At 39.2% G+C, this 21,097-nt stretch overlaps 1 protein-coding gene across 4 annotated transcripts; it reads left to right on the top strand.

Moving 5' to 3' along the window:
• Positions 1–160: 160 nt before the first annotated feature.
• Positions 161–19,829, top strand: LOC114065899 (carbonic anhydrase 13-like). Of its 4 annotated transcripts, XM_027900149.1 has the most exons (9): positions 161–249; positions 6,488–6,685; positions 7,032–7,080; positions 7,772–7,797; positions 10,466–10,584; positions 13,855–13,950; positions 15,120–15,182; positions 16,143–16,298; positions 18,349–19,829. In XM_027900149.1, exons 1-9 carry the CDS (start codon positions 219–221, stop codon positions 18,460–18,462), a joined length of 852 nt encoding a protein of 283 aa, XP_027755950.1. In that variant the 5' UTR covers positions 161–218; the 3' UTR covers positions 18,463–19,829. The 4 variants fall into 4 exon arrangements, with proteins under 4 accessions (XP_027755950.1, XP_027755947.1, XP_027755949.1 ...); XM_027900146.1 differs by lacking the exons at positions 7,032–7,080; positions 7,772–7,797; XM_027900148.1 differs by lacking the exons at positions 161–249; positions 6,488–6,685; positions 7,032–7,080 and adding an exon at positions 8,282–8,346 and having other exon boundaries at positions 7,197–7,797.
• Positions 19,830–21,097: the final 1,268 nt, after the last annotated feature.

Below are 21,097 nucleotides of genomic sequence, written 5' to 3'. Positions count from 1 at the left end.
GCTGGGGGCACGCTAGGAGGTGGGAGGCTTGGGCTGAGAGCCGGCACGGATGGGCCGGGGGCCGGAGAGCCGCAGGCTCCTTATCAGCGCCCGAGGATCGGGGCGTCGCCGCCCGTCGCCTTCAAATCGGGCGCAGCCGCCTCTCCCGTCCCAGCCCGTCCCATCCCGTCCTGTCCCATCCCGTCCCGTCCGTGCCGTGCCGGCAGGAGAGCAGAGCGATGCTGCACTGGGGATACGACGAGCACAACGGTAGGGGGAGGCGGACGGGGGGTCGGGGGGGGTTCCCCCGAGGGCAACTCCTGCCTCCGAGCTCGGCAGCTCCCGCGCCCGCGGGAAAGCTGGATGAGCCGAAATGCTGTCGAGGCTTTGCAGCGTGAGAGCGAGTAGATTTTTGTTTCGGTATTCTGCAAAACAGGCGGCTGAGAGAGGTGTCCGTGCGTGAGGCACCGCCTGCAGAGTCGGGCCGGGGCTTGGCTCGAGTCGGGTCTGTCGCGTTCCCAGTCGCGATTTCGTTTGCTCGTGTAGCTGAACAGTTAGTTGTGTGTGCACTTAGACTACAGTCACACTGATCGGAGGTGCTGTATCGGCAGATTCCAGCTGTCTTCTTCTTCTGTTACACGGTGGGAAATCCTGGTTACTGGAACTGGTCATTTAAATGTATAACTATGCACCTAAGAGGACATGCTTCTGGATTTTAGCTGTTCCATGGTTTACTTAATCTTGCCGGTCTTTGAAGTCCCAAGATGTGCTCATCAGCAGGCTTAAAGACTTTGTTCTGGTTTGCATTTTAAGTCATGCAAACGCTGCTCCTGTGTGCAGACAGTCTCACAAGTCCTGCAAGTAGAAGTGGAAGTGATTTTGTAAATCGGAGGCTCGGTTCTGACAAAATACATGGAATAACTTGTATTGTCTGTACACAGAGAAATAAGACACCATGACAGTAAAGGGAGAAAGCTATATATTTGCATATACTAATTCCTGTAAGAATATGCAGAGTTTGGAATATTGTTTGTGCAAGTACTACCTTTCCTTTCTGACCTTCTTATTCCATCTTTTCTGGATGGATGTACTTTTCCTGAAAAACTGGGTGGTGGTGGATCACAGTGATGTTGCAATGATTAGGTGTGTTATCTGCTGTTGTGCAGTCTACTCTACCCCTCCCCTGAAGACGTAAATGGGTCTTGTTTTTTAAATTTGTTTCTCCGTGTATTTCCAAGCTGTGAGCTTCACCTGCACTGTCCAGATAAGAAGCCCACTCTCCCTCCCTTATCCTATCTCTCCTTGTTTGCTATTCTCAACTTCTAGAGAGGGGAGGCCAACAGAGTTTCTATAGGGGTGGCCCTGGACCTTGCTTGAGGCCCCATTTCTGTTATAAAATTCTGTTTACTGGCTGATAATGTATTTGAGATGGAGTTTCACTCTCTTCTTTTTTGGAGCCCCCAGCAGCAGTGAGGTGGGTAGTTCCTCATCAGTTCACCCCCTTTCCTCTGCCTCTCACAGGAGACTAAAGGAGAGAGGCATGAAATAGGTTCCCTGAACCTAAGACTAACTTTTGCTACTTATGAAGCAGAAACAAAGTGAAATTAGTTAAATCTGGTGCACTTATATCTATAGTTGACTGCCTACAGCATTGAAAAGACATCTGTGTTCCCTCTGAGTTCTGCATTTGTTACTTGCAATAGTCACAATAAATCATTGCATGCATAAAGTAAACTGTCAAATATTGCATATACATGTCTGCCTATATGGTATATCTGTGTATAAGGCATGGGCCCACTGTTATAGACAGAATTAAAAGTTTTGGTGATTGACCCTGGCTGGATGCCAGCTGCCAAAGCAGCTCTATCCACTCCCCTTCTCAGCTGGACAGGGGAGCAAAAATAGACTGAAAGGCTTGTGGGTCAAGAAAAGGACAGGAAGACATCACTCAGCACTTACCATCATGGGCAGAACAGACTCAACTTGGGGCAACTAGTTTTATTTGTTGCCTATCAAATCAGAGTAGGATAATAAGAAAATAAAACAAAATCTTTAAAACAACTTCCCTCCACCCCTCGCTTTATTCCAGGCTCAGCTTCACTCTTGATTTTCTCTATGTCCTCCCCCCACCAGCAGCGCAGGGGACGGGGAATGGGGGCTGCAGTCAGTTCATCACACGTTGTCTTTGCCTCTCCTTCCTCTTCAGCAGGGGGACTCCTCACACTCTACCCCTGCTGCAGTGTGGGCTCTCATGGAAAAAAGACCACCATGGACTTCTCCAATGGGAATTCTTCCCACAGGCTGCAGTTCTCCACAGACTGCTCCAGCATGGGTTCCCCGCAGGGGAGCTTCTACAGCTTCTCATAGAAGCCACCCTTTTAGCCTCCCTGCTACCAGCAGCTTGCCATACCGGTTGCTTTGATGCATGTATTTCTGAAATGCAACAATGCATTATTTTATTTCTATGAAAACCTTGACCTTTGCTTTCTCGCCACTTTTTTTACCTCACAGTTTTGATGGTGCTTATCTATAGAGGCATAATATTGAAATCTTGAAAACTGACTTCAGTGTGGCATCATTAATGCTTTTCACTGCTACTCAGGGTTCCTGTCAGGAGGGGAATGTTCTGGCCCTTCACAGGAACAGTCCTTTTAGTTTACTGGGGAATTCCCTCAGTTAAAAGGCAAATTACTGAATCACAGAATGAGTAAGTGGGAAGTCAGTTGCCTTCTGTTTACTATTTGTTTAATGAAATGTATGGAAAATACTTACATGAATTGTCTTTTACTGCTAAAAATGTATCTTGATCTAGTTACTACTGTAACAGTGAGGCATTTTATAAATAAAAGGGATATGATTCATAGAGCCATAGAGAATCACTTAGGCTGGAAAAGACATTTAAGATACTCGAGTCAAACTATAACTCTTTATAGATTTTTTTTCTCTCTGGGAATCATTACATCATTTTGATAGCTGCTTTAAAAAAAGGCACTTTATTTTAACCATTATTATTTTGTAATGGTTTTTATTTGAGCTAGTCTTATTGTAACCTAATTGTAACCAAGTTTATAAATTTAAGCACTTTATGTATGATAAACTGGGCAACAAGGATGTGATCCTCTCAAGGTCAGACCATAATAAAAAAATTGGACTTTCTATATGTAATAGCAAACTCTCAAAAAAAAAAAAAAAAAAAAAAAAGAATCCAGTTTTTCACCTGCTCTATTTATGCACATATAAAGGCTCCCTGGAACTGAGCTGTGTCCTGCAGTGCCTTCACTGGGCTTGTCTCATGTTAGCCTATCCTTTTGATGAAATTCATCATCTTTAACTGCAATTGGATAAAAACACAACTTTATCAGGTGCTACAGTGAGTTCTATTTCCTGGCAAATTCCTAACTACCTTCATTATGAGATCTGTGTTATGAACTGGATTTGTGCGGTCCTGGTGAGTCTGACCTAAAAGTGTCAGAGGTGTGCATTGCATATGGTAATGCTGTGTCCAAAAAAAAGACACAAAATGTTCAGAGCAAATAGTTTTAATTTTTGTCATAAATCTTGGTCATAATGGCTTTGATTGTTAAGGGCTAGTAGGTAATCGCCTCTAGCAACAGAACACTTTCTCAATAACAAGAGAGCATTTCATAAGTTCAAAAATTGGTATATTAATTACTTTCCTTAGTTAAATAAAAAAAAAAGAAGGGAGGTGAATAGTGAGTTATACGTCCCTGGATATGTCTTAAAGTACATATTTATAAAACTAAAGTGTACATTATGTTAATATGGAAGCATCTAGTTCAGGCCCAAATTCAGACAGAATTTTCACTCTGGAGATCCCATTGCTTAAATCTGGTTGTATGATGTGCATTGGAACATTTCTTCCAACTGTAATGACTTTTTTCAACAGTCGTATCCAAAGGTTGTGGTGAGGCAGGGTCTGTAGTAATGAACTGAGTTACAGTGTTCCTAGAGTAGCAAGACTATAATAACAGATTGCTGGTAGATCATCTAGTAAGGAATACTGCTTGATATGACCTGGTGGTACAAAAGGAGCTGAAATTTCTTGATATTTTTCTGTCTATTTTGAAAGGTGAGACTTCTAATTGTCTTGTTTACTCATAGAAGTCTAATCACCATAGCAAAACAGTATTTTGGTCATCTGAGCCAAGAACAAGTACAAAAAGAACTACAATGTCTTTTTAGAACTGAAGTTTACTGTAAAATAATTAGCTAATGATAGAAAAAAAGCCTTGGGTCCTCTTTTAGGCACCTTTGTATTATTTCTGTATGCAATTCTTTCATATTACGTAATGCAAAATAACTGTAGTTATTTTGGAGCTAGAGCAATAAGAGCAAGTAGTTAAGCATATAAATATATTTTGCCTTTTCTCGTTTAGGGAACATTGGAAACATTAAATTTAAGTAGCAATAAGCTTTCTTTAAGCATCCCAAAACACAGTAGTTAGGTATAAATGACAGAGTGGTGGTTTGCAGGAATAAAACTTTGCATTGCGTCTTTAACTACAGGGTGCTAGGATCTAAATACAATTAAAGATATGCTAAACTGTACATAATTAAAATATTGGATAGCTTTGATGACCCTTTGTGAAGTGAGAAAAATTAAGTTTAAACAGTTTTATGTTTCAAACCAGTAGGATTTTTTATCTTCTGCCTTAGAAGTGTTTTCCTTAATGCATTTAGTTAATGCAGTCATTAACAACAGGACTTTTTAACAAATTCAAGATGAAAGACCGTTGCTTTTGTTCTGCCTGAGGCTTAAAGTCTTAGGCTGCTCTTTACAGGTTCTCCTTCTGTCTTCAGTTTTCAGAGGAGAATCAGCCTCTGCCCAGGTGGCTGTGCAAGCTGCTGCCCCACGGCACTTCCCTCCCTTACCGGGCGCTTCCCTCCCTGATTTACTGTTGGGGCACCTTTAGCACCTGTGAGATTCTCAGCTGTGTTTACTTCTATTGAAGTCGAGGAAAGAAAAATATCTAACAAGTTTTAATGTTAGGCTGTTAATCAGGGTGTCATATATTTTAATCCTTTTTTTGTCAGTATGTTTATTTAAGTGCTAAGCTATCCAAAAAGACCCAAACCAATAGGCTAATTTTTACACTGAGATCAGTTATCTTCAGTATAGGGAGTTACAAAGATTTCCAGTGATGCAGATTTTGTAAGATTAGGTTCTCATGCTCGTATTAAAGTTTTCTTATGTCTAGTCTCTCTTAGGTGATTTATTATGCTTTGTATCCATTATAAGCCTGGAGTGCTATGCATTTATTAATACTGAAAGATCATTTGCCCTGCAGACTTTCCCCTTTCACCTTTCTCTTTTTCCCTTTCCTCTTTCCCCTTACTTTATCCTCTTTTCCATTCTAAACCTTGTTTTCTATCTTTACTTACTGAATATATTCCCCAAGCAACTTATTGTTCATATTTTCTTCTTTGGCCTCTTTACCTAGGTATGGTTAGAAAATTAATATATATTCTTATTGAGAACTTTGATGTTTCATAGATAACAGATAACTCATCAGTGAAACTTTTCTTACTGTTTTAGAATTACATTTCCCATTTTCTCATAGCCATATTATTGATTTATTAGCTTTTCAGCTTACATTTGACTTAGCTTTCATGGAGGGAGGAAGGTTAACTTGAGATCGCTGGTATTGATTAACAGCTTCTTTAGTCCTTCAGTTTCTACCTAACGCTGATAATGGTGCTGCAAGATCTGTGTCTGGAAGATCTACTTTCATTTATCAGCAGGAGGTAGTAGAAATCCAAACCTCGTGCAGGTACCACTGTCCTGAGTGTTCCTGTTCTTGGATTTTGTTAGTGCTACACTAGTGTGTGTGTGTTGTGATTAGATGGTGACAGTCTCTCTCTTGTTGTGACAGTTGGTGTGCAGAGTTGGAGCTTACCGGTGGTGCAGTAGTGCTTGGGTTACAGGCACTACCATCAGGCTCCAGAAAAGCCTGTGAACCACTCAGCTTTTTTACCTTTTTTGATATCTCCCCATCTCATTCAGCATAGTTAGTAGAAGACGTGTTCTCAGGTCTTTTGCAGCAAATGACTAAGATATAAAAAAAATCCTTAATGCAAGGATTTGGATAGAAAAGAGGTAATCCTTAAAGGCATAATGAGTTGTGATAATAGGCAAAAATGGCATGTCAGAAATTTACTGGGGCATAATGTTTGTTGGATAAAGGATGCTTGATTTGAATGAGCATTTTTTGTATGTGTCTTGTGCATAGTTGAGTCTTAACTGTGAATAAGTACCTATATACTGGATGTGGCCTTGTTCAAGGCTATATGCAAGGTACAGAAGGGGTCCTGAGAGCTGTTGTTGCAATGTGATACAGGAAAAGTAGCTGAGTATTTTGATTTGTGTTTTCCTGATTGATCCTTTCTGAATTTAAAAGATACAAATGCAAACAAATCAAGCGGAGTTTTCTTTCATAAGAATGAGGGCACTGTCATCAATTTAGACTTCTCCTCCAATGTGTTGCAGGGCCTGCCCACTGGAAGGAGGTTTTTCCTGTTGCTAATGGAGACCGTCAGTCACCCATTGACATCAAAACTGAGGAGACCAAGTATGATCCCTCCCTCCGTCCTCTAAATCCCAGTTACGATCCAGCTTCTGCTAAAATCATCCTTAACAACGGGCACTCCACCAGTGTGGAGTTTGATGACACCATCAACAGATCAGGTTTGTTCCTTTCCTGTTGCACTGTGTCTTCTCTGCCATTTCCTATATAGAGCGCATCTCACTATTGGGTATGAACTCCTCATGAATAATAAGGCTTTGCTCCTCCAGATGAGAGATTCCTTTTTTCCCTGTTTTTCAGCATGATACAATGTGGGAATGTATTTGTACATGAGTTCGAGATTGTGTTTCTCAGGAAGTGCTGGGATTCCCTATTCACAGGGGTGATTTGATCCACCCCAACCACCTGGGTAGTGCCAGCCATCCTGTTTGAACAGTGTTGTGTACAGTTTTTCAGATGCTGCTCTCTCTCTCTCACTGCAGATGAATCCTTTGTGTCTCATTACAGGTTCATTCCAACTGAATCGCTCAAATCTCTTATCTGAATTTAGCTGCAGGTTTGGTTATATGTTTTTCCCCTTTTTACAATCCATACTTGGACTTCTTGTGTCAGGAAAGAGCCAATACAGAACAAGTGAAATATATCGCAAGTGATCCCTTTACTTCTCTGAAAAGTGTTACTGTGCCAGTCTTTTCCAGGAGTATATGGCTTCCCTTTTTGCAAGCAATAGTTCTCTGGTTTAGCACAGTCTTTTTAATGTTAGTGCCTTCATCTTTAAAACCTTCTCTTAGATGTTGGCAAGCCAGCCCATCCCACCTTGAAACTGTAGGAGCACAGAATCTTCAAGCAATAATATCATGTTGTGGCTGCATGAGGCTTAGCTGAGGATCCAAGCCCATATGATGCTTTCCCAAGGGTCAAAATCAGAGGGGAAATAATTTTTGATCACCCTGTCCATTAGTCCTGCGGACTTGTTAGGTTGTAGTGTCAGCAGGGAGAGAAGTAGACGGAGACACCATCGTGCTTTGGTTTCCTGAACAGTCTTAGTTTTAAATTTTCTGTCAATACAAGCAACACTGGATGTTGCCTGAGAGACATCAGCTGACCATCAGTGATCAGTCTGACCTCGTGTGTGTCAGATGCCACGGGACTTCCCAGAATTAATCTCTGCTTCAAGCCTAGTAGGCACTGGTGAACCAAAGCACATCTATTAGAAAATCATACAATCTTGATTTCAAATTTTCCAGCGATGATGAACCTACCACAGCCATTGGTAAGTTGTTCTAATTCTTAATTATCCTCACAATTAAAAAAATCAAAATCACACTTTATTCCTGATGTGAGTTATGTCAATTTAGCCTTTAAACTCCTTTTTTTTTGAAAAAAAAAAAAAAAAAGTCAATGAATGTGAATACACCAAGAACCTCTTCCACTCTCTTAATTCCATTCATGAAGTGACAGAACGTGAACATAACATTTCTGTAGGCTTACCATGGTACCAAAGCAATGGTAATGTGATCCTCCTCTTACTCCTTTCCTCAGGCCATATCTCCAAGAACACAGTTCATATCATGGCAAAGCACTGGCAAATGAAGATCAGATAATTAACAGATGTAATCCCCAGTCTCATTCAGCATATTCCATATCTTCTGTGTGACTAGAATCTTCAGTCCATATCCATAAACTGAGTAATTCACTATTTTCCCTAATATTTGTCACTGACAAACTTTATCAGTAATGTTTTTGTTTTCTTTCAGGTCATTGCTCAAAAAATACTGAATTTTCTAGGGCCCAAATTTGGCTTCTGGGGCTCCCATGTGAAGTAAGAACTCCTGCTATGTGTTGGTTTCATTAAAAAAAAATCAAATTGGTACTAAATACATTAGCATCTTTTAATGCATTATTAACTGCCTTCCATAAGAACTATTTCTTCACTTTGGTCAGCATTGAAATTGGGCTATCAGATCTGTAACTGTTTAAGTTTGTTTATGCTCTTTGATACAACATTATCTCCATTCATTGAAATTGGTCTATTGATCTTCCAACATTTTTCAAAATTCAAGATACTGATATCTGCCCAAAAAGCTTCTGACCAACCTCCTCTTTAATTATGATTGGAATGAAAGGGATTTGCCATCCCTGTATGACGTGGCACAAATACATCATCAGGCCATTTTTCACATTTTTCAGCAGAAGTATTTCACACCGATGCATTTCTACATGATAGATTTCCCCCAGCCAGTTACAACGCTGATCTTGACACATTTCTAGGATCATTTGCCTCCAAGTTTTCATTCCTTGAAGGAAGGAATTTGTTTTAGGAGTGCCATTTCGCCATCCCCTCTGTCCGTAGGCTGTGTAAAAGCATGATTTTGAGTTGAAGCTTTAAGGATATTTTTCCCCCCATATAAACAGTCCTATTTCCTTTTCATTACCCAGCCTACTTGTGTTAGCAAATAGGCAACTTAAAAATTCTTCTTTCATCTTTATTTGGTGTATTTTGTTCCTAAGAAAGTTTAGGTTTTGGACTAAACCTAGAAGAGAGAAAAAATTGCCATTGTCCTCCCTACTGCTCTTCATTTAAAAACCATCTGAGTAAACCTCCCCTCATTTCCCCTTAAAATTTCTATGATGAGCCAGTAAACTATCCCAAACTGATTCCCAAACCTTCAGAGGAGATATGGAGCCTGGAGAATGGAATGATTTGTTTTGCAGGGAATAGGAAATCTTTTGGAATGTGATTCGCATTCAAGTCTATGTGCAGAGATAGTTTGGTTCCAACTCTGATGCACAAATGACGTGCACTTGCAAAAGTAAAGTTATGCATGTTAGGTTGAATAGAATTAAATCAGAACAGAATAGAATTAGAATAGAATAGCTTAGAATAGAATAAAATAGTGCACCTTCTTTCAGTTGGAAGGGACCTACAATGATCATCTCGTCCAGCTGCCTGAGCAATTCAGGGCTGACCAAAAGTTAAAGCATCTTGTTAAGGGCATTGTCCAAACACCTCTTAAACACTGACAGGCTTGGGGCATTGACCACCTCTCTAGGAAACCTGTTTCAGTGTTTGACCACCCTCAGGAAAGAAATGTTTCCCAGTGTCGAGTTTAAACCTGCCCTGGCACAACTTTGAGCCTTTGCCATGAGTCCTGTCACTGGATACCTGGGAGAAGAAACCGGCAGCTCCCTCCTTGCTTCCCCTCCTTAGGAAGCTGTAGAGAGCATTGAGGACACCTCCCAACCTGCTTTTCTCCAAACTAGACAAGCCCAAAGTACTTAGCCGTTCCTCATAGCACATGCCTTCCAGCCCTGGCTAATTGTCACTAATATTGCAGTTATACAATGCATATGCAGCATTGGCTTATTTTTATTTATGTTAATACAAGCTCCTTTTTCTCTGACTCCAATCTGATGTAACTAGATCTAGCTGCAAATGAAGGAAAGAGCTGTGAAATTTTTTTAAGCTCCACCTATTTTCCTCCAAATTTCAAAGACAAGAAGAAATTGTGCTGACATTATATTTTTATGATTTTTATGATCACCGCTTTTATTCATAAAATCTATATTTTAAGCTTAATGTCTTAGTGATTCTTTTAAGTTTATTCAAGAGAGGAAACACTCTTGAATGTTGCAAAATATAAGTATTTTCCCATTTTCTGAGAAATATCCAATCCATAGCAAGACAGACTTGGAGATAATAACATACCCTTTTGTGGTCCATAACTCACTAACCTACACATAAATGCAATTTTGATAGTCATATCCTGGACAAGTGAGTGTTTCTGTAGCACTTCCAAGAACTGGGAAGCCATCTGAGGCAGCTTTTGAGAAGGAGCAGAGGACTACCCAAAGACGGAAGTTTGGTGTGAGGTTAGAGGATGTGGGTATAGAGGCTCCCTTTCCTGCAGTGAAGCCTTTCCCTCTGCTTGGGTTTCCAGTGCTGACTGGGGGGCCACTCAGCGGGACCTACAGGCTGCGCCAGATTCACTTCCACTGGGGGTCCAACGATGAAGCCGGCTCTGAGCACGCAGTGGATGGGATGAAGTATGCGGCAGAGGTAAGGCTTTGCATGGAGTCATCTGCACCTCTAAGCTTGTGACTAGTTTCCCATTGTAAGAATAATGTTGCCCCTCCTCTTCCTGCTTTTCTTTTTCCCTGTATTTTATCAAAAGACAAGCAGTCTTCCTGAAGTGTTGCATATTTGGTCTTTTCTCAAAGGAGAACCTATTTGAAAGCTTTGGAGAGGATTAAAAAAGGAGTACAGAAGACAAGAGCTTGATAAGAGCAAGATTTAATATTCAAGAACTATTTTAAACTTTATCTTTCACTGTCCCTTCCTTGGAGAACATTTTCAAAGTCAACTTCAATGACAACAGAATTATTTGATTAGGGTCGTGTGCAGTGTAAAGTTTATGCAAGACTTAGAGTACCGTAGTGCACTTAGCAATGTGGTGCTTATGACTTTAAGAACTTGAGTATCTGTGGGGTGCCTGCTGTCTGTGGGGTAATGTGTTTCAGTGGAGGTGCCACAGGGAGACATGCACCATCTGCTCTGGCATGGAGCTTTCCCTCCTGCTCTGTCTCCTTTGGTGCATTTGAGTAATCTGCAAGAAAAAGTATTCGGTATGTGATTCCTCTTTGCAAATGGAAGTAACATGGAGTATTTTGATGAGACTGAGGTCTTTAACAACAGGTAATTCCGAGAGTGGAAGAGATTTCTGGGGTTAAAAAGAAGTAAAAAGTGTAAAAATACATGGTAATGGACAAATAAAAGGCATAATGCTACAGAAGAAAAAATGCAATTAATGCACAGTAGTGTGATCAGATTTTGCTGGAAATACTGTAAGAGATAGCAGTCAGGAAAAAAAGATCAGTTTTCTAACACTAATGGGGAAAAGTGCCATTTGCAGTGTTTAAAGGCTTATGTTTTCCACAGGAACCAGGTGAGATGGAATATAAAGAATTAATAGAGGTGCTTTAAAACCATTAAGTACCAACCCCAAATTTCTAGCTGAGAAAATTGTATGTTTCCCATCTAAGAAACCAAACGGAAGGAGAAAATATCTCTGAATTTCTAGCCAGTCAAAAAACCTTTCTGTTACCTGTTGGTTGGGTAACCCTCCACAAGAAGATCTCTAGATGTCACTTTGGCTTTGGGATAAGAAACCCAGAATTAAAATCAAGGCTTCTGAGCATTGTTCACATGAAAGAAAATACCTCAGAAGGAGACATGAAAATGGGTTCAGTGCTCGCCTCTGTAAGGAAGATGTGCAAGATTTCAAGAAAAAGCATCAACTGAGTTGAAGGAAGAAACTAGTGTCCAGGTAAAGAAGACTTCAAGGTTTGGCCTCTAATCCCACCGGGAAGCAGAAGTAATCCATGGCTCCGTTCTTTGTGACAACATATGGTCTGATCAAGGTCTCTTCTCAAGCTGCAGTGACAGAGCGGTGGTAAGACGGCATATATTCCTTAAAGAGAAGTGACAAGCCATTGAGAATGGGTCTGTACCCAAAAGTGTTTCACAGCTCTGTTTCTTTGGGAATTTTGTGTTTTTTGGGATGGTTGGCTTGGGTTTTTTGGGGGTGAAGCTATGAGGGAGTGGGAGTGGGCTGTTAGTAGTTGTGGGAATTTTCCTTTTTGTTTGTTGTTAGCTTTTTTTCTCTTTTTTTTTTTTTTTCAAATCCACAATAAAAGTCAATTTTGACTGAGAGTATCCGTTTCTTTTTTTGTATATGTAAAAAGGTAATTGTTTAAAAGTTGTTCAGTTTAGCTTCTGTGAACTTATAATAATGAGTGGTGCAGACACTATAAGCTCCAGGATACTAATGCACTTGTAAAAGGTTTAGTGGACTATGTTCTCTTCTTGGTTTAATTTATAATATTTTTAGCAACTTTCCTTCAAGGATTTCTGAAGCTGTGAGCAAGCACGTGTGTCATCATGGCCGTACACATATTATTGTTGACTACAGTGGGTTTCCTTACTTGCTGGAAGTAATGTTTCAGCACTTTAGAGCCCAAGTGCTTATCAAACATTAACATAAAGTAAGACCAAGTAAGAGAGATGAAAAAGTGAAACTCAGAGAGGTTAGGCAAGGACTGAGATTTAGGGTAAAAATCTTCATACTCCTAGATCCCTATTTCAACCATGCAGCTATGTTGCTTCCCATAGGAAACCTTTAAAGCAAGTTCCAGCTTTGCTAAATTGCTCTTGCTTTAGGTGTCTTGTAAGTGCTGTATTCCAAAAGGAAGCCTTTTATTTCAGGGATTCATCCCAGTTTAAGTCCTTCAATGAAGTTGCTTTTCAGCACTCCTGAAGAGTAAAGTTCAATGTCTGAAAAGATGGCCACCAATTTTAGAAAAGCCAATCTCATGTCCTGCTTCTGAGCCTCTCTATCTAAAAACTATGGGTAATAAGATTTACTAATCCACTGAGGATTTGTGAAAGTAATTAATGTTTGTGAAGTACTTAGACTTAAATGCTGTGTGAGTGTTTATACTCTCTCCAGAGGCTGGAACATCCTGGAGCTTCCCGAGAATCAGGAGCTGCCACCATGAATCGTGGACAGGAATTAGGAAACCTGGTTTAGCAGGAGGGACTTAGGTGACATGGGAGTAGAGATCGTGGGCTTTTCCTTTTTTTCCACTGGCTAGGTGGTGTCTTTAAGCTGCTTAAGCAAGTATGAGAGGACAGTTCCAGAATAATACATGTTGGAAATGCAAATACTCAAACGTGAGATAATCAAGCTGCTTGTAAGGGCCTAACTACTGGCAGTCATAGAAAATAACATTTGGAAAGTATAAAAAATGAAATGTTGCTTTTTAGCTTGAACTAAACGAGGGAAAAGGGGTCAGTGCAAGTTTAAGGGGTCAGGCAAGTGTGTACCTCTGCCTGTTGTCTAGCTATTTATGTGGCCGATTAATGTTGATGAAAGCTTGATTAAAGAAAAAGACGAGTAAAATACTAATGACATCCTCATGAATTTCAATCACTTTTAAAAATCAGCTGTACTAAATATGGATTTAAAACCTTTAGTTATATAACCTTTGGCTTTCTTGTCTTAACTTCCCAATTCAAAATCTGGGGGCCCAACAGCAGTTTGCCAGGCACCGTGGTGTGCTGATTCCTGCTAAACTTTGAATAATCCCAGCCACTGGAAACGCTTTTGCCATTTGTGTGAACTACACATTTACCAATTTCATGAAATATCTGCACTGCTCTTCATACAAAAGAGTGAAGTAGAGTATGAGACCCAGAAAGTTGTAGTATTCATTTGCCACTGCTTCAGTTCAGCGAGAGTTGATGCTGTCTGTGGCTCTTGCTTTTCAGCTTCATGTGGTCCACTGGAACGCAGAGAAGTATTCCAGCTTTGTTGAGGCAGCTCGTCAGTCCGATGGATTAGCAGTCATGGCTGTATTTCTGAAGGTAAGAAAAGAATGCTCTAGCCCTCCTAATAAATCTGCATTATAAGCCCAAAGAGATAATGGTGATGGTTGGTGTCATTATTGCTAAAAAGATACTTGTTTTATACTTGTTTCCTTCATAGAATTTAGCTACCAATATGGAAAGCTGTGCTTCCTTGAAGAATAAAAATATCAGATTAAGAGATTTTTCAAGACAGTGAAACTCTCTGTTTGCCTAGTTTGCACTCCAGTACAGCATAAGATGTGAAACTTAATTCAGCTGCCCCTATACAGATCCAAATAATCTGTAAATGACTAATCGGTTTCTTTATGGGGCCAGTCAGATTTGATTCGAATGTTTCTTTAATAATTTGTTTCTAAGCTGGTAGTTTCTTCTAGAAAATAATAATAATAATTAAAAAAAAAAAAAACACAAACAAACAAACAAACAAAAAAACAAAACCAGAAACTGGAGAGTTTCCTTATAATTATTATATACCTATTTGCTGTTTGTACCTGCTCTAAGATGAAATTAAACTTGTGCAACAGCTTCATTGACTTCTGTATAAAGAAACAGATGGAGAATTCACACAGTCTATGGAAAAGATAGGGCTTTGATCAAACCTATGGTTTCTGGTGGATGCCACAGCTCCCTGAGCACAGCTAGTGCTGGTGCTGGCACAGTCAGGAAGCCATTCCATGCAGCAGTTGCAAAGAAATGCTTCAGTAATTCAGTCTTTCCAGTTTGCATTATAATGGTTCAAGAACAAGTGTCACTGGACTTCCGAGCAGACAAATTCTTCTTGGGATACATAAGAACAGTGTTTTCAATGTTTTAAGTAATTTAAATTACAAATGTAAGCCTGCCACTTTTAATGTCCTGCATATTAAAACATGAACAATAATAGTTTCTATTCTACTGTAGTGAAAAGTTTGTGATTCATTTGCAGCTGAAATAATTACTGTGGGTAGCCAGAATAATTATTATCAGCAAGGGAGCGGATCTTCTTTATGATGAGTACTGTTTCTAAAGACCAGCTAGTCACAGGCTTCCTCACAAAATCCATCAGATCTCACAGTCAGTTAAGGAGAGTTATATAAAACAGTTTCATTATGCATTTCCTTTTTGATTATTTATTTTTGTTATTTTCCTGGGAGCTCCAGTGTTTCTCTTTTCTCTGGTGTTAACAGATTGGTGAGTGCAACCCTCAGCTGAAGAAGATTACTGACCGCTTGGACACCATTAGAATCAAGGTAAATGAGTTCTTCTAAAAAAATACCGATAGTTGTTTTTGTTGTTTTGGTGGGGTTTTTTATTTTTTGAAACCTGACTGCTACTCCCCTCACTTTCATGTTTCCTGATTACTGTTATCATAGCTATCCACATCTGATTTGAGGCAGTTTAGGGGCACTTTTCGTAGATTGAAAACTAAGTAGGCAATTTTTATAAAGTAAAAGATCGGAGGAAAAGACTAATTCCTCACAGAACCCAGTCTCTGACGAATGTGTTGCTACGAGAATAGTAGCAGGGGAAGAACATAGTTTATGGAAAGCTGTAAAAAATATGAGGGAAATATTTTGCCTGTTTCACTGAGGTACAGGGTAAGAAATAAGTGAGGTACAGATTGAGAAACAATTCTTTTGTTTGTGTGAGAGAAATCAGCCTGATTCTCCACATGATGTTTTGTACAGTCATCTCCGGCCAGGTAGCTGGAACACAGAGAAACAGTAGTAACACGTGTGCGTGGGAGGAGTGAAAGGGGAGAGCAGCCAGTGGCAGTAACCTGTGGGGTTACTCTGCCAGCCCCACAGAGACCACATTGAACGTCTAACATCTTCTGTCCTCTCCCTTCAACTTCCATCTCATGGTCAGTTGTAACTCAAGGGAACCTATGTCAAACTGACACCTTTGATGGTATCCTGCTGGCAGCAGGGACAGCAGCAGCAAAGCTGTCACAGAGGTAAGACCCCTTCAGAATGGCACTGATGAGGACCTCCATCACCCAGCATGCTGCCAGCCCACCTGATAGTCGAACAAGCTCTGCCTCCTTTGGCATGATTTATCTTGGCCTCTTCCTTATAAATAACATTAAATAACCTTTCCCTGTATTTTTCTTTTTTTATTTTTTTTTTTACTTTGAAATAAAATTCTAAATATATTTAACCTAGAATACAAATGAGCTTTTTTTTTTTTTTTTTTTTTTTAATTTCCAGGGTAAAAAAGCGCTATTCACAAACTTTGATCCTAGCTGTCTGCTTCCCAAGTCCCTGGACTACTGGACTTACTTTGGCTCTCTTACTGTTCCACCTCTTCTTGAGAGTGTCATCTGGATTGTTCTGAGAGAACCCATAAGTGTTTGTTCTGAACAGGTATTGTTTGATTTGTCACTGCTATCAAAATGTTGCTTTTGTAAGACTTGAAATTGTAAAAAATGTCCACAAATATGTCGTTGCAGAACTTACTGGATTTTCAAAAGGCAAAATTTGTATATCCTGAAAATTTGTTTATCCTGACTTCCTGTTGCTTTTCTTACTGTAACAGCTATCTTCATACTCTAAAAATTAATAATTAAAAATAACCCCTAAGGAGCTTACAGAAAAAAAAAGAATTTTGATGATGCTCGGGAATTCTGGAATCCATTTGATTTGATTACTTGCATATTCTGCTCATCTCTGGCATTTTTATCTGGCAAATGAATAGTAAATTTAATTTTGCATTCCAGATATGTAAAACTTGATGAATTTACTAGAATTGTGAAAAGCGAATACAGTTGTAATAAACTGAGGTTTATGTTAGGCTGTCTTAGGAAAACTGTGATACTACATAAAGGGTCTATTTACATTCCTTATTGAATTAAGCTTCGTGATGTATCTTAACGTTGCAACAGTGACACCCAGTGGGCTGATGCTCTTGGGTGTAGAGTTTTTCTGATGAGAGACCACATACTTAGCAGAAATGGTGACTTCAGTCTTTATACAAAATGTTAAGAGAGTTTCCTGAATGGGATACTTGTTATTCAGGAGACCTCAGATTCTGTTTGCAACTGATTTGAAGTCATTTTTTTGCTCAGTGTGTGCATTTTTCTCATCTGTATCTCTTCCTCTCTCCAGTCAATCTGGCTTTGTAAGACTCACTGCAATGCATGTGGATCTAGGATTGAAAATTTGTGTTAAGGTATCAACTTTCCAAAGGGAAGCCATTGGTCATGTTAAAGGCTTCTTATTTGGGCAGATATTTAATTAATACATTCTAAAATGTGAAATGCTGTATACAAACAGCTATGTGTAACAGGTTCAGAGGACATGGTGTGGGAAACTGTCAAGTACAGTGATTCTTTGCTAGTCATTCTTCATAGACTTTAGCTATATCTTAGGTATTAAAGTAGAAATATGCTATATTCTTATAAATATAAGCTAAAAGTGTGTATTTCCAGTAATGTCCACCATTGTGATTGATCAGTCAGCACTATGACTGATACAGTTCTGCCATTTAATTTTATTCCTCAAGTTTTTATTTCTGTGGGGCCTTTTGTTACACTTTTCAGGTTGAAGAAAATTAAAAACAGCTTCTCAGTTTTTATACATTTACAGGGAGCCTGAATTACACATGTTAAGTTTAGAATGGGGTGAAGCAAGATAGCATTGACTTTTTTGCTCTTAGTGCAAATGAGATGCAATGTGCCATACAACTAAAAACTCTATTATAATTATAATGTCCTACCTTTGGCAACCTAGAAGGGAAGTAAGGTGGTATATAGAAATAGTAAATATTGGAAATACTAGAAATAAAAACTAGTGCTAAACTAAATCAGATTTGGATTTCCTGAGGTTGATATGTGGAGTTCTGCTAGGAGTTTCTTCTGGGATCAGCATATGGTGTGGTATGAATAACTGCTTGTTCTGTGTCTTCACAAGGAAAGAATTTGAAATCTCTCCTGATTTGAGTAAGTACCAATTACAGCAGCTTTCTATAGCACCACACCTGCAATTCCAGGTTAATTGTGAATATACTCTTTGAGAAAGAAAACATACACAGAATGTGTTTATTATAAGAAACATAATCTAATGTTTGGCAAAAAACATTCCAGAATCTACAAGCTATGAAATCCAACTAAAAAATATAAACCCTCCTGATTTAAATCATGTTATGGAAGAAAAGTGTGAATATAGGAAACAAGTAATCCTTATGCAGAGTTTCAAGCTGACGTGTATTTTGGGAAATTTTCTCAGTAGTCATCCTTTTTCATTTACAAGGACAGAAATAGTGATATTGCCATTCCCCACATGCCCTAGTTAAATACAGTTCTGTTCTCTCAGGTGGAAAAAGAAGTGACAAGTATCTTTAATATTTACTACATGTATTTTCACTGATATCAATATGAGAGTTTTCTGCTGAGCCTTATGTCTCTTTTGATTACAGCTGGCCAAATTCCGCAGCCTCCTGAGCACTGCTGAGGATGAGGTCGCCTGCTGCTTGCTGAGAAACTACCGGCCTCCCCAGCCTCTAAGAGGACGAGAAGTCAGAAGGAATTAAAGGAGTAAAGCCAGAGTAGTCTCCCTCTGAAACCAAAGGCTGAATTAATTTTAATAGTTAATATACTTAGTGATTTTTAATTTTTTTTTTCATGAGTTGTTTTAACAAGTAGGTGTTTTTTTATTACTGGTTATCATACAGTCATTTCACACAGATAAGTATGTCTTGAGCTGTTGCAGGTTCACTGACAGGTTGACAGGTCTGACTGTGTTTGAGTGCCTTGGTTTGGGAGCACAGAGGTCACTGCTGATCATAAGGATCAGATGTGGTAAAGGAGTTGCCCAGAATTTCCCACCAAATTATTGGACAGGATGCCTGATATTATTGGCAGTAATGGATGTTTTGTGTTTATTCTTCTGATCTCTAACATAACATTTAGCTTCTTTCTAAGACTTCACAAGGTAATTCTCAAGGAAAAATTATTTCAATGATGTTATCATTTCACTTTCCTACAAAAAGCAGTAATGACTAACAGCATTTAAGTAAAACAGATGTTTATATGATCCTGTTGTGCTGGCTGCTTCGCAGCAAGAATCATGTACTGATTGATGTTTATTTTAAAAAGCAAATAGTAAGGATTTTGTATATTGCCTGATCATATCAGGTGAATTAGGTATTCCTGAATTTCATAATGTGTAGTGATGAAGTTGTCCTGAAACCTGCAAACTGCAAGGTAGAAGGGCATAGAGGGAATTGTTTGGGTCTAAATGCAGTCTCTTGCATTTGGTGAACAATAAGGGACCAACTATAACACTATATCCATGTAGCATCAGACTTTTATCACTTAAAATCAGAAGGCAGGGGTGGCTGTTGCTCCAGACTCTTTCATGCCAGACACATAGGATGCTACAGGGTGATCCACATGGTGCGTACCCCACACCATGCAGTGGAGCACAGCACCACTCAGGTATGTAGCGTCTCAAGGTACTGGCTGATGTTCTGCTGTCATGGTTGAACTTATGGTGGTTGCACTTACGTTCCAAGACCAAAGAGAACAATCAGAGCAAGCCAAAGAAATTGGAATCAAGTCAATATCTAATAAAAGGCTCAGCCCTCAATAGCAATATGTTGAAATGTCCATCTTTATGAATTGCCTGTGTTTCTCTCCGGAGCTTTTGTTATCTGAATATAATTGTTTGTTTTATGCCAAATTTATTTTTATTATTTTTAATAAACTTGACATAGGATGTAGCTTAGGATAGAATTAGGTTTACTCTTATACTGTGAGAATTACATAGTTACCAGTGATACCTGGAAGAGGCAGCTAGAGGTTTCATGGGCAGCAACTACCATCAATCTCTGTAATACTTCTGACCAACTCATCTTCCATTAATTAATTTTTAATAGGTTTTATAGGCTCTGCCTTTTATCTCAGTGGGTCTTTTGATCTTAGATGGACAAACATGAGGAAAATCACAGTCATGATTGAATTTATATGCTATTTTAATAAATTAGACATAGAGATATAGATATTTTAGCTTAGTTTAAGACAGGTGGACTTTTTTGTTTTCTCCTCCCCAGAATATAGCTATTATATGCTGCAAGGCCTGCCATTGCCTTTTGAATGTTTTCTGAAAGAGAGCACAAACAGACCATTAGAGAAATAAAGCATTTAGCAGCCGCAGCAGGTACAAGCATTAAACAAAAGGAAAAAAACAGCAGGCATTTTTTGTTTTCTGGCATATGGAGAAGAATGCAGCTAAAAAGACCTCAGGAAGTTCATTCTAAAGGGCATGTCAGGCAAGTGTGCATTGAGAACGCGAGAGTGTGTTGCCTGTTTTCACCCCCCTTTTCAGACGTAGTGTTAGATTTGATACGTTTCCCTATCAAGTGAGTAGCTTTAGAAGAGGAAGCAATAAGGCTACTGTTTCATATCATAAACAAAAGTTTTACATGTTTCTTGCATATTGAAAACAGTGGAGTTGATCCATTGCTTTGATATTTATAAGGATTTTATCAAAATAAAAAATTGATTTTATGAATGTGTCTTGTGTTTTCTGTTGAAGAGCTTAAAGTTTTACAGAGAGGGCTTCAGTTTTGTATCTAGCTCCTGCAGTTCTAATTTTAGAAAACATTGTCACCCATCATTTGAAGATTGCCTTTGGGTAGTGTAGTATTAGATATGTCTTTATGTTCCTTACATAAAGTAAAATGTCCTGGGCAGTGGTAAGACATGCAATCAGTTGTACAAGTTTCTGAATTATTGACTGTTTTTACAGTTGACTATTTTTACAGTTACGCTAATAAGTTTTAGAAGAAGTCATCATTCACAGTAATTCCCCTAATGTGGAGATGCTGTATTCACGTTAGATTGACCTAGCTGGAAGTTAGCGGAGACATCTGAAAAAGACTAGAAATGCTCAGTTGACTGAAATCCTTTGGGAACAGCTTCTCAGGTCATCCATCTACTGCAACTCTGAAGTGAGAATGTGGACCCAGTCTTGGCTCTGAGCACTTGGTTGCATCCTCAGTCACTAATTTCCTGTATAGTCAAGCTACACTGAATCTCAAGCAGACAACTCGATCTGCTCGCAGAGAATTAAATCTCAAGTGTGAACTCCATGTTATATTAAGATGACTACAGGAAACAGGGCTGAAATATGTCATCACTACTCCCCCATGGCTGCAGGTCTCT

Source organism: Empidonax traillii, unplaced genomic scaffold (assembly GCF_003031625.1).
Source record: "Empidonax traillii isolate 1590-97213 ecotype Southwest subspecies unplaced genomic scaffold, ASM303162v1 scaffold713:size524338, whole genome shotgun sequence".
NCBI classification, from domain to species: Eukaryota; Metazoa; Chordata; class Aves; order Passeriformes; family Tyrannidae; genus Empidonax; species Empidonax traillii.
This window is presented reverse-complemented; position numbering and strand designations above follow the sequence as displayed.

Bases quoted from the DNA above. Each gene is read 5' to 3' on its own strand.
- LOC114065899 (XM_027900149.1), top strand. From the start codon at position 219: ATGCTGCACTGGGGATACGACGAGCACAACG. The intron at 6,686-7,031 runs GTTTGTTCCTTT...GTCTCATTACAG, and splicing joins TGACACCATCAACAGATCAG to GTTCATTCCAACTGAATCGC. The intron at 15,183-16,142 runs GTAAATGAGTTC...TTTAATTTCCAG, and splicing joins TGGACACCATTAGAATCAAG to GGTAAAAAAGCGCTATTCAC.